Consider the following 16,230-nt stretch of genomic DNA (forward strand, 5'->3'; position numbering starts at 1 on the left):
GAGAGCCAACATGACAAACCTGGTCCCTAGTCAAATCACATGCTAGGGACCAGTATGGGCTCAAAGGCTAATACTGCCTTCTACTCCATTCTTTCTTACATCCTACTGCTCCTCCAACTATTACCCTTGTGAATTCTACTGCTGGACAACCTCTCCACTCAGCTTTTATAGCCAACCGTTGCCGGGCTGGCTAGGAAGAGGCCTCAAAGGGATGGCAAAAGAAGGTGTTGGCCATTTTATAGGCAGTCTGTCATCTCACAAACATCAATGAAAACTAACTACAAGTTTAACATGGAGAATAAATTGTGGGACCTGCAATCTGAAGACATCAAGAAAGCATGAGATACAGAAAGGTTGATATATATGAAAAGGTTTCCTGCAGCCAACACTGGTGGATTATATCTGATCCACTGCAAAATGTAGTATGCCAATTGATATTATTGTCATGAAAACTGGTAAATCCAGGGCAGACTCAGGTGGTTGTTTTTTTTTGTATGGGTCATGAAAAGTTGATCCTATGCAAACTTTGAACCTTTGGGTTTCTTTTTAATTACCTGGTAAGGGTCGGTGTTCAGGTCAAAGTACTCAAGGAAGCCAGTAGCAAATTCACAGAACAGAAAGTTGTGTGTCTCATTGATTGTCCTCATACACCAATATGTGTTGTTGTTTGCACTGGTACAGGCACAGAAAGGACCCACTACAAATAAAATGTTAACATTTGACAACAGTTGTAAAGTACTTCCTAAATAATTTTAAATGCTTTACATGCATGGAGATATATCTTACATGTCCACAAGGGGGCAGTCTGCCAGTGCTGGTTGTCATGTGTGAAGCATGTCAGGCCTGGCATGCTACACGTGTCATTATTCTTTATTCTTTTGAGCAGCTTCCTGAGTTTCTTCTTTCGTCTCTGTTCTCGGAGGAGCCATAGCTTATCCTTCTCCTGAAAGGTTTTCCTGAACACAAAGATCAAGAATTCATAACTCACAAATTGCCTCAGAGATAAAACCAGCTGCTTTATAGACCCAGAAGCCTGGCAGTCGAAATAGCCTATCTTGGATGAGAAGCGAAACATTTTCAAGGACAATCTGAGAAGGGAATCATCTCCCATCTCATTCAGTTTTTAAACAACCGCAAAGTTAATTTTGGGACACTAACTTCATCTTCTTTTTTTGGAGGGTATCGAGTGAGTTTTGAATTCTAGTAAGTGCCTGGACTATTCCCTGCAGTTTTCTTGGCAGGGTATTTTTGGGAAGTGATTTGTCACTGCCTGCTTCTTAGGGCTGAGAGACAGAGACTGGCCCATGGCCACCTGCTGGCTTTGTGCTTAAGGTGGGCCTAGAACTCACAATCTCCTGGTTTCTAGTCAGATGCCTTAATTGTACACCAAACTGGGCTCTTAACTTTATTTACTCCTCTTTATCAGGACTAAGTTTGTTGGTCCTTTTGGTCATCTGGCCATTATTATGCTTATATGTGTGTAAAAGAGCTTCCCAGTCAATAATCCAAAACCCATGAGGTAGAACTCTACTGAACTAATAAATGTATCGCCATGAAGAGAAATTTTCAAACAAACAGCATGCATCAACAACACTCATCCCCAGTCTGAGATAGATTATGCATTGCTACGTTAGTCTGGATATATTTCCTTAAAAATACTTCTCAAATCTTTTTTTTAAGTCTCTGTGTAATAGAGTGAGTCATATAAAGTCCAAGTCCCTGCAGAATTCTCCATGAAAACATATATGACAAGTGGCTGTTTACTCCCTGCTTGTCTTGAAGACGTCCTATATGAGGAATCCAACACTTTTGAAACATTAAGTATTTAAAATTCAGAACTGAAGAAGCTTCTTGGATGAGAAGTGAAATATCTTCAAGAAAAAACAAAGTTCAGTTGCCTTGCGAACAACTGAAGAATCTTGAGAATCTCCACAGACATTATTAAAGCTTAGCCTCCATGTTCCTCTCTATGCTATGCTCGGTAACACAATCATACAGTTTTTTTTTTTATTTCTGCATTGCAGACAGATATAAAGATAAGGCACTTTTTCTGAATGCTTAAGTGGTTCAGTTCAAAATTATATTACCTCATTCAGCACAATGCTGTCTTCTTAAAATCTGATTTTGTAGATGAAAGAAGTCAACTGGTTAGTCTGAAAGCCTCAGTATGTGTGTGGCCAAAGGAGCACGGTTCTCTATCAGGATCCCAAGTAACCTTAGCAGATTACATTCATAATTTTCTCAGACTTCTTGATTAGCAAGACAGAAATACTACTGGAACTACTTCACAAGTGTTGTCCGTTTAAGGTGACTCTGCTGCACTTACTTGAAAGGATGGAGATCGGATCCTTTGTGCCTCAGTTTGCCTTTGTGTTTTGATTGGAAGCTGAAAAACAAATTTTCCAGTTCTACAATTATCTAAAATACCATTCTTTATTTTATTTTCTGCTATATTTTTATACTTGTGCTCCTCCACTCCAAAGTTAGGAGCAGCTTATAAAACTGAGAAAATGATGATAATAATATAAAACACAGACCTATAATTGGAGACATGATCGGTTCAAAACCTTTGTTTTATTTTGCTGGAAGTTACTTGGCTTTGTTTCCATGCAATAAAGAGAAAATACACAACAAACTCTAAAAGAAAGAGAATCTCTATATTGCAGTTTAAGAGTTCCTTGGAAAGACTAGAGGTTGAAAGATGGTATCACTATGTACGCTTAATAATATCATTGGCATTAGAATGGAACATTGAAATATTGAATTACTGAAACAAATATGTATATCAATACTAGGATTATATAAGTTTGATTAATGTAATGTTTTTATTATTATTATTGTTGTTGTTTGTATCAAAAGGAATTATACCCAGAAGCCACAATTAATGTATTGATATTGATGTATATTTTTTTTAAAAAAAGAGTTCCCTGTAACTGTGTCATTGAAAGAAGAGGAAGAGGAGGAGGTAGGCAAGCAAGCTAACTAGATTCTATTTTTCTACTTTGAAGGAATACTTTTTATATAGGGATTTATTGGTTTTAAAGTAAAAAAATATGACAAGGACATTGACATGAAAGAGAAGCTGGATGATATGTTGCTTTCATGCTCTGGCTGGCAGGTTGAATCTCAACATGGTCAAATGGAAGGGCTTCACTGTCCAGATCAGAGGTGGGTTCGGCCCGGTTCGGCCGAGTGGTAGTAACTCGGCCATTCACACGCCTGAACTGGTTCTATTGTCAGCGGTGCCATTTTGATTTTTGGTTCTGTGTATGCGCAGAACAATCTCTATTGCAGAAATGTATTTTTTCCCCCTTTTGTAATGTTCTGCGCATGCACAGAACTTTTTGCTGTAAATGCACATGTGTGCGGAGCAAAACGTTTTTGCACTGAATCGGCACAGTAGCAACCCACCCCTGGTCCAGATCATGCTGTATTTCCTACTATGACCTTTATTAGAGGTAGAGCCAAGGTGGCGCAGTGGTTAAATGCAGCACTGCAGGCTACTGCTAGATCAGCAGTTCAGCGGTTCAAATCTCACCGGCTCAGGGTTGACTCAGCCTTCCATCCTTCCGAGGTGGGTAAAATGAGGACCCAGATTGTTGGGGGCAATATGCTGACTCTCTGTAAACCGCTTAGAGAGGCCTGAAAGGCCTATGAAGCGGTATATAAGTCTACTGCTATTGCTATTGCTAGAGACTGTTACAAATATCAGGGTCTCACTAAAACTTACAAGCACTGAAATGCAGTATGTGGAGTTGGAAAGAAGGCAGATACAAAGCCTGAGTGTGGGGATACAATGGTTGGAAATAATTGGACCAAACATTTATTGAAAACCAGGAGGTGGGTTTGATGCCATGCTTGCTAGATGACTTCGGAATAAATAGTAGCACTAATTGGGCCTAAAACATAGATTGATATTCTTTCTTTTCTCACTGTCAAGAGAAGCTCCTACCATGAATTGAAAGAGCAGCCCAGGATGCTAAGTGTGGTGAAAGAGGGAACATAATTCCAGAAGTCACTAAGCAAACGTCCCTGATAAGAGAAATACTTTGAGAGCAGAAGCTACGTCTCATGCTTTCCGCTTGAAAACTTATCACTATAGTTTATTTTTCTAGAGTCTCTGGCAGTGGAAGGACAAATATCACATATTTTATGCTTCTTTTGTCCAGCTTTTTCCATGCATGGAACAGGAAGCTGTGGAGCTTGGAAATTATTTTCAGATTTGGTGTGAACCTATTCACTCTTTAAAAAACTGCACCTTTTCCTGCTTATTTAGTAGTTTCACAGTGGCAGGAAAAAAAACCAAATCTGAGTATAGAAGGTTTTAAGCAGAAGAAGGCAACAGGTCCCACAAGCTTCTTCAAGGGACCACTGAGCAATACAGCCCAGCACCCAACTGAGATTTGAAGTGACTTCCCCACTTCAGAGGTGAATACTGCAGTTCCTGAGTTTAGACAATGACTGGAAAGCCGTGGCCACAAGAGCATCTTGATTGAAGGGGATTTTGGCCAACTCTGTGCTAAACATTTGCTTTCTACTTACCCTAATTAGAAACAGACAAGGGCTGCAAAATGCCAGTTTGAATTCAGCTTGACAGCAGGGAATTGGCTTTTAAAATTTCTTTCAAAGGAGTGGAGAATTTGGAATAAATTCTCATGGGTGGTGTTCTTGTATTTATTTACTTAAGCACAGGATAAGTGTTTGCATATCATGTTTTCCTAGTACTATAGTCTCTACAGCAGGCAACCAGTTAGTTCCCTGGTTTTACATCACTGAGTTACCAAAGGATGTGATCATAAGAATCCCCATTCAGAGTTTTTTCCCCAGTGGAAAATCTAAGTAACCAGGGAGGCATCAGAGTGACTGAAAGATATGTAATACATATCAGTAGTCGGTATTTCCAGCTCTTCCAACATTGAATTTCAGTTCCAAGATAATTTAAAAAGCACTAGGTATAAATCCCAGGGGCCTATTTATTCCAAAGAGGTTGAAGATCTTTAATTTCACCACCAGTATGCGGACGATACTCAGTTGTATCTGTCCGCCCGTGCCAACTCAATGAAGCGGTGGACGTGATGAGCCAGGGCCTTGAGGCTGTTAGAGACTGGATGAGGGTTAACAAGCTTGTGCTCAATCCAGATAAGACCGAGTGGCTGTTGTGCTTCCCTCCCACTAATTTACCAAGTGTTCCATCTCTCAGGCTGGGGGGTCAAATACTACGCCCCTCAGACAGGGTCCGCAACTTGGGAGTCCTCCTGGACCCACAGCTGACTTTTGAACACCATTTGTCAGCTGTGACCAGGGGGGCATTTACCCAGGTTCGCCTGGTACGCCAGTTGCGCCCCTACCTGAACCGGGAGGCTCTCACAACAGACACTCGGGCCCTTGTGACCTCTAGGCTGGAGTACTGCAATGTGCTCTACATGGGGCTGCCCTTGAAGAGTATCCGGCGACTTCAGCTAGTTCAGAATGCGGCCGCGCGAGCGATCGTGGGTGCACCTCGTTTCACCCACATAACACCTATCCTCCGCGAGCTGCACTGGCTACCTGTCGATCTCCGGGTACGCTTCAAGGTGCTACTTGTCACCTACAAAGCCCTTCATGGTAGTGGATCTGGGTACTTGAGAGACCGCCTACTGTCAATTACCTCCTCTCGACCAATCAGATCCCATAGATTAGGCCTCCTCCGAGTTCCATCAGCCGGTCAGTGTCGACTGGCAACCACGCGGAGGAGAGCCTTCTCGGTGGCAGCTCCGACCCTATGGAACGATCTCCCCGTGGAGATTCGTACCCTCTCCACCCTCCAGACCTTCCGCGCCGCCCTCAAAACTTGGCTGTCCCGACAGGCCTGGGACTAAAGACTTCAACCCACCCGAATTGTATGAATGTTGTGTTTTTAACGATGTACTGTCCTATGTGTTTAATTTGTATGTCCTCCCTTTCTTCTGAACTGTAAGCCGCCCTGAGTCCCCCCAGGGAAAAGGGCGGCATATAAATAAAACTACCTACCTACCTACCTACCTACCTACCTAATTTCTACTTTCCAAGGTTAGAAAATTTCAAACTTGGAAAGAACTCCCAAAAGAGAGTAGGCTGTTGGCCATGTCAAGGTAAGAGGAACTGGCCTGAAATGTTATTTTTGTTTTTCATAATAGTATAGCCTTTATGGTAATTGTACAAAATAAATACAATGAAATTGCTTTTTTAATAGAAGAGTGTGATGAGGCAGATATGTTTCTTGGTTTTCTTTTCTGCACTGCAGGACTGGACACGATAAGGCACTGGGATTATCAAGGCATTGGAATAACTGACTTTAATAAGAGGATGGCTGTGTTTGCTAAATAGTCTTGTGCCTTATATACCTCTGCCTAAATTCATAGCCACTTCCTGCTTATTGCAGTTTCTGAAACCAAAGAGAAAGTACCTTATCTTGTTACAATCACATTCCTCTGGTCGCTTCTTCTTTAGATGACCTCTTACCTCTCGAAGGTTTTTAATTTTGTTTTGTAGAGTTTCAATCTAATAATAAAAAATGAGAACAAAGGGATGGATGCAAAATTGATTTTATTTGGTTTCTATCATTCAACTTGTCTAGATACTAGGCATTAAATTCCTTTCTTCAAAACCTCTCTGTATCCCAATTATTCTATTTTAACATGGTTTTTTTTTAAAAGAGAGTTTATGCTAAAAACTTTAGACAGAAATAGAGATTGTTACTACAATTACCATGTGTTGCATTAGCTACACAGTTCACTGGTAGAAATTTGGAATAAGCAGCAAGGACATTTTCTAGCAAGGAACATAACATTTGACATTTGGGGGAAGAATAACTAACTGCTGTAATTATAGCAGAGGTGAAAGAAAAAAAAAATATCCACCACTTTTCTTTATTTACAAGAAAACCTTGGCAGGCAATGAGATTGAGCCAAGGCAGGGCCATTTATACTAGCACATACAAGTAAATTGATTTTTTTTTAATGCATGTGGTTTTTTCCAGACTATGACTCATTTTTTGATTTGTTATTATTTTTTAAGTTAGGGGTTATTTTAATTGATCAACAAGTAATTGAAAAGTATCATGTATCAGGAGAGTTCAATGATCTATGGCAGGGGTGTCCAAACTTGGGAACTTTAAGACTTGTGGACTTCAACTCCCAGAATTCTAGAAGTTCCCAAGTTTGGGCATCCCTGATCTATGGGAAAATTAATTTTTAAATCTGGGGGAAATGATGTGCATTTCTGTCAATCTCTTAATTGTCAAAGACAAAGACCTCTTGTAGATACTGTGTGTTTATATGTGCACTTTGAGAGCAAGAGGAAAATAGGAAAAACAGGCCAGTTATCAGTCTTTAACATACTGTTAATGCATAGTTTTATGCCCACTTGTTCTGAAGCTTCTTATCCACACGCTTTCTGTGCTGCCCTTTTAGTGCATTATGTAATTAAGGATATTAAATTAGCTTCAACAATGCCCTTTTATTTTCAGAAGGATTTGGGACTGAGCAGAGGCCTCCACGAACAGAAATACTTTTCAGGTCCTCTGGCTTCCTCTACCCCTAAAATCATACCCAGAGGATTGAGATTCTTTAGGGCAATGCAGAATGTGGCAAAAGGAAGAACTGATGATTATGGCTTCATTAAGGAAAACTGTGTTAAGAAGATGTTCACTTCTGTTTGAAGTTCTTCCAGGAATAAAAGGGAACCATTATATGCAGCCTGGTTTGGTCAGCATAATTGCCTGAATCACAGGCTGCTAAATTGATCAAAAAGCAGCTCTATTCTAAGACGTTCTCATTTCAAAATGGATCCAGACATCATCCAAAGCTGGTATCAGACTATTTAGCATTCGGCCTTGCTTTTATTAAATACGTTGTCAGGCCTGGGAGTCATCTTTTGTATTGGGCCTTCTGGCCTGCACACATTCAATGCTGTGGGAAAATGGGAGGGGGATTATACGGCGTATGGGAGATATACAGTCAAAATAACACTTCTTTCTCAGAGAGTCAAGGACATCTTGCCTGTACCTTGAGGGGTGTGACTGGGAGGCATCTCCAGTTGGGATGGTGCTTGATTGGGCTATATGACAGACATGTGGGCACTGGGGAGGGGCTTGGACTTTCTTTTGGGTGGGGAAAACCTGGAAACTTTCAGATTCAGGTTTTCCCAGATGTGCCAATATGACATCTCTAATAAGATGGAACTTTAGAGGAACTTCAAGCCTTGGAGTCCTCTTTCATTGGGGGTGTTACTTGGAACCCTGACACAAGGATTTTTTGGGGGGGAGGGGTCTGACAATACTGAGATCATGCCTGACAAAAAAGTCCACTTAAGGTTCCTTAGAATTTGGAAATGTGATTCAAATGGTGATTCACATGGCCATAAACACTAACCTCATGGTCTATATGAAGCTTATGGTCCTTCCAGGCTTGCAATGATTTATATAAGTCTGTGTCGCATTGAACAGTGTCATTCTCTAAAATATAGCATCTGTTCAAAAAGAAAAAGAGAGAGAGAGAGAGAAAGGTCATCATACTGGAGGCAATGACTAGATGTTGGAAACAGACCCATTACGTTCATGAAGATCGTGTTTTATTGAGCTAGCTCAGCTAATGTGACTCCAGGAAAGAAACAGGGGCAACTCCCCTACTGCAACTAAGAGTAAACAATCTGTGCAATGGAAACTGAAGTTTGTTGTGAGGCTGAAATGTCAGTAGTGAAAAACCAAGGGTGCTGTCTTGAATTACTTGGAGAAAAAAATTACTATAAACATTTTTTTGGAAAAGAAAAGAAAAAGTAAAAGCTTACTAATGGTTGAGGAGCCTGAGTATAAACACAAACACTGGCACATGTGTGATCTTGAGTATGGATTAGCTGCTATGATCGGTCAGAGCCCAAATTTAACAAAATATATTAGGCAACCTTGTTCTTAGGTGTAGCCATCCTACAGGTGGTCCTCTACTTATGCCCATTCGTTTAGTAACAGTTTGAACATATGATGGCATTGGAAAAAAGCGCCTCTCTCACAACCGCTCACTTACAATCGTCGCAGCATGCCTGCAATCACTGACGACAACTTGGGGCTTGGCAACCAGTCTGCATTTACAGCGGTGGCATCATCAGAGCATCACGTAAATGCCATGTGAGTTTCCCAGCCAGCTTCTAATAAGCAAAGTCAATGTGGGGAAGCCAAATTTGTTTAATGAATGAAAAAGGTTGTAAAGTTGGTTGCCTGATGACACACTGCATTACTTAGCAACAGAAGTTCCCATCACAACTGTATGGAAAACTCTAAAGCTTATATACTTTATGTTATAGTATGTTTAATTCTTAAGCGGACACAAACAGGACCTTATTTGTTGGATATTGAAGCCCTCTTACTACGGGGATTACACAATGCAGTTAAGGAAATATACACCTAGCTCATTGGGTTAAGCCTAATGTTTTGCTTGTATCATCACCAATACCATCTTAGCCATTGTCTACCCACTGCATGATGGAGGGTTCTTTCACACTGGGAGACCCTTCTGGAAATATACATGTCCAACATAATCCACAATTTCATTTACCCACATATGCCTCTTCGCCTAATCAAGGCCCTGATCATTGAAGGAGATTTTGCTTATTCATTCCCATATATTAAGGCTGAAAAGAAGCATGGACTCTTCCTCTCCAGGGCTCTTGGTGTTCTTCAACCATTTTTTTTCATTATCAGACTAGGTAATATGCATCAAAGAAGAGAATATCCTGGTTGTTTATATGTAGCCTTGATTGAGGTATGGTTTCTTCCTTGATTAGGGTATCTTTCTTACTTAACAGATTAATAGAGTTGGAAGGGACCTTGTAGGTCTTCTAGTCCAACCCCCCCCTTCCCAAGCAGGAGATCCTAAACCATTTCTGACAAATGGCAGTCCAGTCTCTTCTTGAAAGCTTCCGGTGACGAAGTTCCCACAACTTCTGAAGGCAAGTTGTTCCACCGGTTGATTATTCTCACTGTCAGAAAAGTTCTCCTTATTTTTAGGTTGAATCTCTCCTTGTTCAGTTTCCATCCAGTATCCCTTGTCTGGCCTTCAGGTGCTTTGGAAAATAGCTTGACCCCCTTCTCTCTGTGGCAGCCCCTCAAAAATTGGAACACTGCTATTCACTGGTCCTTCTTTTCACTAGACTAGCCATTACACTCAGAGAACACCAACAATCCAACAGTTCACTCTTGAGCAACTTATATTCTTTACTACTAGATTTGTAACTTGCAATTTTTCCTCCTTTCTTGTCTACAATGCAATGTACTAATGTCCCCGATAGATAGAATGACCCTGATACATAGAACTATATATGTTTGTATGTACAAATAATGTTGAATTATATATATATATATATATATATATATATGTATGTATGTATGTATGTGTGTGTGTATGTATGTGTATGTATATGTATGTATATGTATGTATATATGTATATGTATATGTATATGTGTGTATGTATGTGTATGTATATATATATGTATTACATACATACATACATACATACATATTCAAGTATATAAATAATAAAAAACAACCTACGAATTAATCTCTTCAAAGACTTACCGATGTGTCACTTTTATTAAATTTGGTGCTGTGTTCTCTAAAATACTGCCAGTGCCACTGAATTCCTCCATATCCTTAGCATCATCAACTTCTCCTCCTCCTTCTGATTCTTGACTATTTTTGGGCTTTTTTGTGACATTCCACGGTAAAACAGGTTGATAGCCATCCTCCAAATCCAAATTATACACCTTCCCATCAAGCTCAACAGACACTGAGCGAATTGAACGACTTCGAATGTAGCTTGCTTTGTATTCTACACGAGAAATGAACAACACAATTTATGTGCATTTAGCAGGTCAGATATGGATTGAGATAAAATGTATTGCTGAAAAAATTGGTTAGGTCAGAAATGGAACAATTCTTTATTTTAAAAAATAATTATTTTTTTCAGACACTGATCTAATAATATGAAAAATAATCAATTCCTACATACATAAACCAACTTTTATTACCAATGTAATATTTATTTTTATTATAACGGGGCCACATCATTTGCTTAGTTATATTTTTATATTTTTCATATGTTATGATTTAAATTTTTGACTATATACTTTGGAATATACTGTTGACATATTATTGAAAATTTATGGGAAAAATTTATTGTAGCTTACTAAGAATGACCAACCACAACCAGCTAAAACTGAATGCATGGTTGGATGAATAAATATAAAAGCCAAACTAAATGAAACTGCAAAAATGTATCTTGTTTTATATGACAGCTGAGAATAATTTTATTTTATTATGCTTGGTAGGTTTTAAGAGAAACTAAATTAACTTTGAACTAACTGGCGTAAATTACCTTCCAGCTAACTATGAGATTGTAGAGTTACAGAGCTGATACGCGCCTGCTGCAATATTTATTGCTGTAGGATTATGAGTCGGACTACAAAAGATCTTGAATGAAGATTTTATATGGCCTAAATTTACGGAAGTAATCAAACAGCTTTTAGTCTATGTTCTTATAGAACTTCTTTTTACTGAAATGGCTTATTTCTACATTCTTGCCATGTGATGGCAGCAAAAGTTCAGAAAGCTGGAAAAGAAGTGAAAATAAATGATGCTCAACATGAATGTTTCATGCAATCTAAAGAGCCACAGAAAAACTTTTATTAATGTTTTATGGTGGCTTTTGCTTTTGCTTTCCTTTGAAACTGCTTTCCCATCTAGAGAATTCTGAAACTCAGCAACTGAAGACTATTACTCCATATTTCTCATCTCTAGTTGTTCTCTATTTCAACTTTCTTTTTCCTATTAAGCCAGCAAAATCCCCGCTCTTTAAACCGCAGTTTCAAGCTTTGTTGTATTCTATTTCTCTTGCTTTCCCTGTCACAATTTTCCCATTTGAGTGAAACTCTAGATGGCCATTCCTCTTCCCTCTGGTCATGAAACCCCAGGAACTTCTCCAATTCGAAATTCTCCCCTTTCAATTCCCAGAAATTGCCAGCAGTTTTAAGGTCAATAAAAGATGGCTTATTGAAAGCCTCACTCAGACTTGGCAGCATTGGATAGGATAAGTGTATTGATTCATATAGAAATATAAATGTCCCCTATTTCTTGTTTGAGGCCCATTTCTACTAATTCATAGGAAGGAGTCACAATTTGCACTGTTTGCTCAGCATTTAGGAGTGATGGGCCTGTTGCGTTATTCACAATATTCACAGAGTACAACAGGATTATTCACTAACCTGGGCTTCTAAATCTCCACCTGAGGCTTAGCCAGTTGAATCATAGCTTTAGGGGAAAAGAAGGTTCTAATTTATGGAACATTTGACTAAAATGAGGAAACTCCCTTCCCTTTTAATACTAAGAGGAAATTCTAAGAAGTTACACCCAAAAAGAAGAAACTAAAAAGAAACTTTCTCAGCAAGAATCGGTTTCCTTTATTATGAGGTGTGTGTTTCCATTTGCTGATATCAAAAAGCACACCCCATTGTAAAACCTGAATAGAATTTAACATTTTTAAATGCTACACAATGTTCAAAGACAACCAGCCAATTATCAAAAATGAATCTGTTGTACTGCTTGCCTTTCAAATAAGAGATTTTAATACAAACAATACATGAAGTGGTGTTTTTCAATGAAATGCAAAGACGCAAATGACCTTATTTTTTTGACTGAAATTGTGGGTGCTCAAAGATTTGTGAACCTTCTGAATTTTCAATGTTTCTGCATAACTATGACCTAAAATATAGAAATAGAATAACAGAGTTGGAAGGGACCTTGGAGGTCTTCTAGTCCAACCCCCTGCCTAGGCAGGAAACCGTACATCACTTCGGACAAATGGTTATCCAGTATCTTCTTAAAAACTTCCAGTGTTGGAGCATTCACAACTTCTGGAAGCAAGTTGTTCCACTGATTAATTGTTCTGTCAGAAAATTTCTCCTCAGTTCTAAATTCCTTGATTAGTTTCCACCCATTGCTTCTTGTTCTATCCTCAGTTGCTTTGGAGAGTAGTTTGGAGAGTAGTTTGACTCCCTCTTCTTTGTGGCTACCCCTGAGATATTAGAACTCTACTATCATGTCAACCCAGTCCTTCTTTTCATTAGACATACTCAGTTCTTGCAACCGTTCTTCATGTGTTTTAGCCTCCAGTCCCCTAATCAGCTTTGTTGCTCTTCTCTGCACTCTTTCTAGAGTCTCCACATCCATTTTGCATCGTGGCGATCAAAACTGGAGGCAGTTTTCCAAGTGTGGCCTTACCAAGGCATTATCAAGTGGTATTAACACTTCACGTGATCTTGATTCTATCCCTCTGTTTATGCAGCCTAGAACTGTGTTGGCTTTTTTGGCAGCTGCTGCACACTGCTGACTCATATTTAGGACTCCAAGATCCCTCTCACAGTTATTACTATATGATCTGTTTATCACACAATTTCTAAAACTAGATAAAGAGAACCAATTAAACATATAGATCAAAACAGCTTAGCTATGGTAGTTGATCAGAGATAGAGACCTAAATAAAGATAAATGAAAAATAAATCACCTTTGGGAATTTTCCATGACCCTAAATTGATAGGTGTGCATTTCTATAAACTAAAAAAGGGCTCATTAACTCTCTCACAAATCAGTTGTTTGGCAGCAGCATAGGGAAAATATGGGATGATTCTGTATTGTGTTATAATATTGCACTGCAGCACCTGGGATAACTGCAGGAATTGTAGAGAAATGAAGTAATGTTTTCTTAGAAAACCATTAACTTTTACTTACATAAGTACGCTAGCATTCAACTTGTTATATTATCTGTTTTTAAACTCTCACCATTCACAACTGAATGCTAGTTTCTACCTGCTCAATTAGTGATTATATCTGAGTTCACTGGCAAATAATATTTTTCTCATGAAATGTAATTCATGAACAATGAAAAATGAAAGCCATGCAGAGATATATTTTATCCCAGGTTGCCGCCAGAACCTTTTCTTCTTGGAGGACAAATGGGTTGCCTCCAATGAACAAAAGGTGGAGATGGTATTTTTTGACTAGTTTTCATCAAGAAGTGAAAGCTAAGTTCTCAACATACAGACATAATATCCTAGAACAATAGCAATAGCAATAGCAGATTTTTATATACCGCTTCATAGGGCTTTCAGCCCTCTCTAAGCGGTTTACAGAGTCAGCATATTGCCCCCAACAACAATCCGGGTCCTCATTTTACCCACCTCGGAAGGATGGAAGGCTGAGTCAACCCTGAGCCGGTGAGATTTGAACCGCTGAACTGCTGATCTAGCAGTCAGCTGAAGTGGCCTGCAGTACTGCACTCTACCCACTGCGCCACCTCGGCTCAACAATTATGGTTAACCTTTTCCGGACTGAATGCCCAAAGTGTGTGCATGCACGTGCGAATGTGCGCATGCCCCAAACCCCAATAATGCAATTAGTGCATGCCTCCCACATGAGCCCCACCATCCAGGCACGTGTGTGCCCTCCTGCGTGGCAGACCCGAAGATCAGCTGGCCGACAGTCAGCGCACATTCATGCTCTGCAGAGCTGAAGAAGGGCGATGGCTCGCATGCCCAGAGAGGGTGCTGTGTGCCACCTGTGGCATGCATGCCGTAGGTTTGCCATCATGATCCTAGAATATGAAAAAGTCTTACTGCATGATGGGCAAACCAGTTCTAGCCTGGGATTGCTTTGCGGATGGAGGCTATTCTTATTCATTCTTCTCCTATCCTCTCCACTGAGAGTGGATGTATCATAAAAGTGTATGGAGATTCTCAGATGACGGATGTCACAAAGTTGCTTTTTCAAAAGGCAATTAGACTTCCTTTGTTTTTCCTCATTTAGTCATTTTTTTTTAGTCATTTTATTAAGATTTATAGGCCGCCCTTTTCCCTGAGGGGACTCAGGGCGGCTTACAATCACAGGGAAGGGGGTGCAATATCAAAAACAAACAATATGTGAACAAAAGAAAGAAAATAATAAAACACAACTTGCATTCAACAGTCAACACTCGGGCGGGTAAATTGGGAGACCTATCCCCAGGCCTGATGGGAGAGCCAGGTCTTGAGGGCTGTGCGGAAGGTCTGGATGGTGGTGAGGGTACGGATCTCGACGGGGAGGTCGTTCCACAGGGTCGGAGCTGCAACAGAAAAGGCTCTCCTCCGTGTAGTCGCCAGTCGACATTGACTGGCGGATGGGGTTCGGAGGAGGCCCAGTCTGTGCGATCTAATCGGTCGGAGGGAGGTGATCGGCAGAAGGCGGTCTCTCAAAAACGTTTCGCTTCTCATTCAAGGAGCCTCTTCAATTCCGAAGTGAGTCCACTTGCAAAAAAGCACCTTCCGATAAAGCACCGTTTGGATAGATGTATTGCAATGTTAGGGTTTCCCGTAAGGGTAAAATAGGAAATCAGAAGGCAAGCATAACTGCAAATGGCATTTTAAATCCCAATCAGGGAACTACTGGTACTAGCAGACCAATTCATTCTACTACTCCAGGGCGGGAGGGAAACACATATCTCAAGGATTTCTGAAATAGTGTTTAATTTTTGTAGGGTATATTATTAGGAACTTGAAAACTCATCCAATTTTCTCTCTGTCCCACCTCGTACTAAACAAAAATGAAGTCTGGGTTATTCTGAGTTTTTTCTCAAACTACCTTCAATCTCTGGACTGTGTAATCTCTACTCCATGCCTCCTATTAATGGCTTGCTCCTTCTTTCCTTCTTTCTTTCTTTCTTTCTTTCTCTTTCTTTCTTTCTTTCTTTCTTTCTTTCTTTCTTTCTTTCTTTCTTTCTTTCTTTCTTTCTTTCTCCAAAGTCAGCTCTAAATTCTTTTACACCTAAGCAATTTCCTGTGGATGGCCCATATTGCCATTCTTCTTTTTAACTATCAGGATCTAAATATACCTGCTCCTCTCTTTTTGTACGTTGCTACTTATATAATAGATTTTCTGGGAATAGAGCTGGCATTAATGAAGACTGCACAACAAAATGTGGAAAACCTATCTTTCAAGAATGTTTGTTAAAGCACAAGATTCAAATGAGGAGTGCCCCAGCTGCAATAGGGAGAACAGAGCTATTTCTTCCATAACAATTAAAAAAAAGGTTTTAGGTACCTAGAGGGCACAATTGCTGTGAGCTTAGGAGTCCTATACATTTCAAACAGAGGGAGGAGACTGTACGGTATCTTAAAATAAATTTAAAATTGAT

The 16,230-nt window shown here is 39.7% G+C and overlaps 1 protein-coding gene across 1 annotated transcript in view; it reads right to left on the reverse strand.

Moving 5' to 3' along the window:
- SULF2 (sulfatase 2) overlaps window positions 1-16,230 on the reverse strand; it is a 108,222-nt gene that overhangs the window by 4,405 nt on the left and 87,587 nt on the right. Inside the window, 6 exon segments of the mRNA XM_032219086.1 lie at window positions 555-697; window positions 787-956; window positions 2,327-2,386; window positions 6,425-6,519; window positions 8,391-8,487; window positions 10,587-10,839. Of these exon segments, the coding sequence (XP_032074977.1) occupies window positions 555-697; window positions 787-956; window positions 2,327-2,386; window positions 6,425-6,519; window positions 8,391-8,487; window positions 10,587-10,839 (818 nt within the window).

Source organism: Thamnophis elegans, chromosome 5 (assembly GCF_009769535.1).
Source record: "Thamnophis elegans isolate rThaEle1 chromosome 5, rThaEle1.pri, whole genome shotgun sequence".
Taxonomy (NCBI): Eukaryota; Metazoa; Chordata; class Lepidosauria; order Squamata; family Colubridae; genus Thamnophis; species Thamnophis elegans.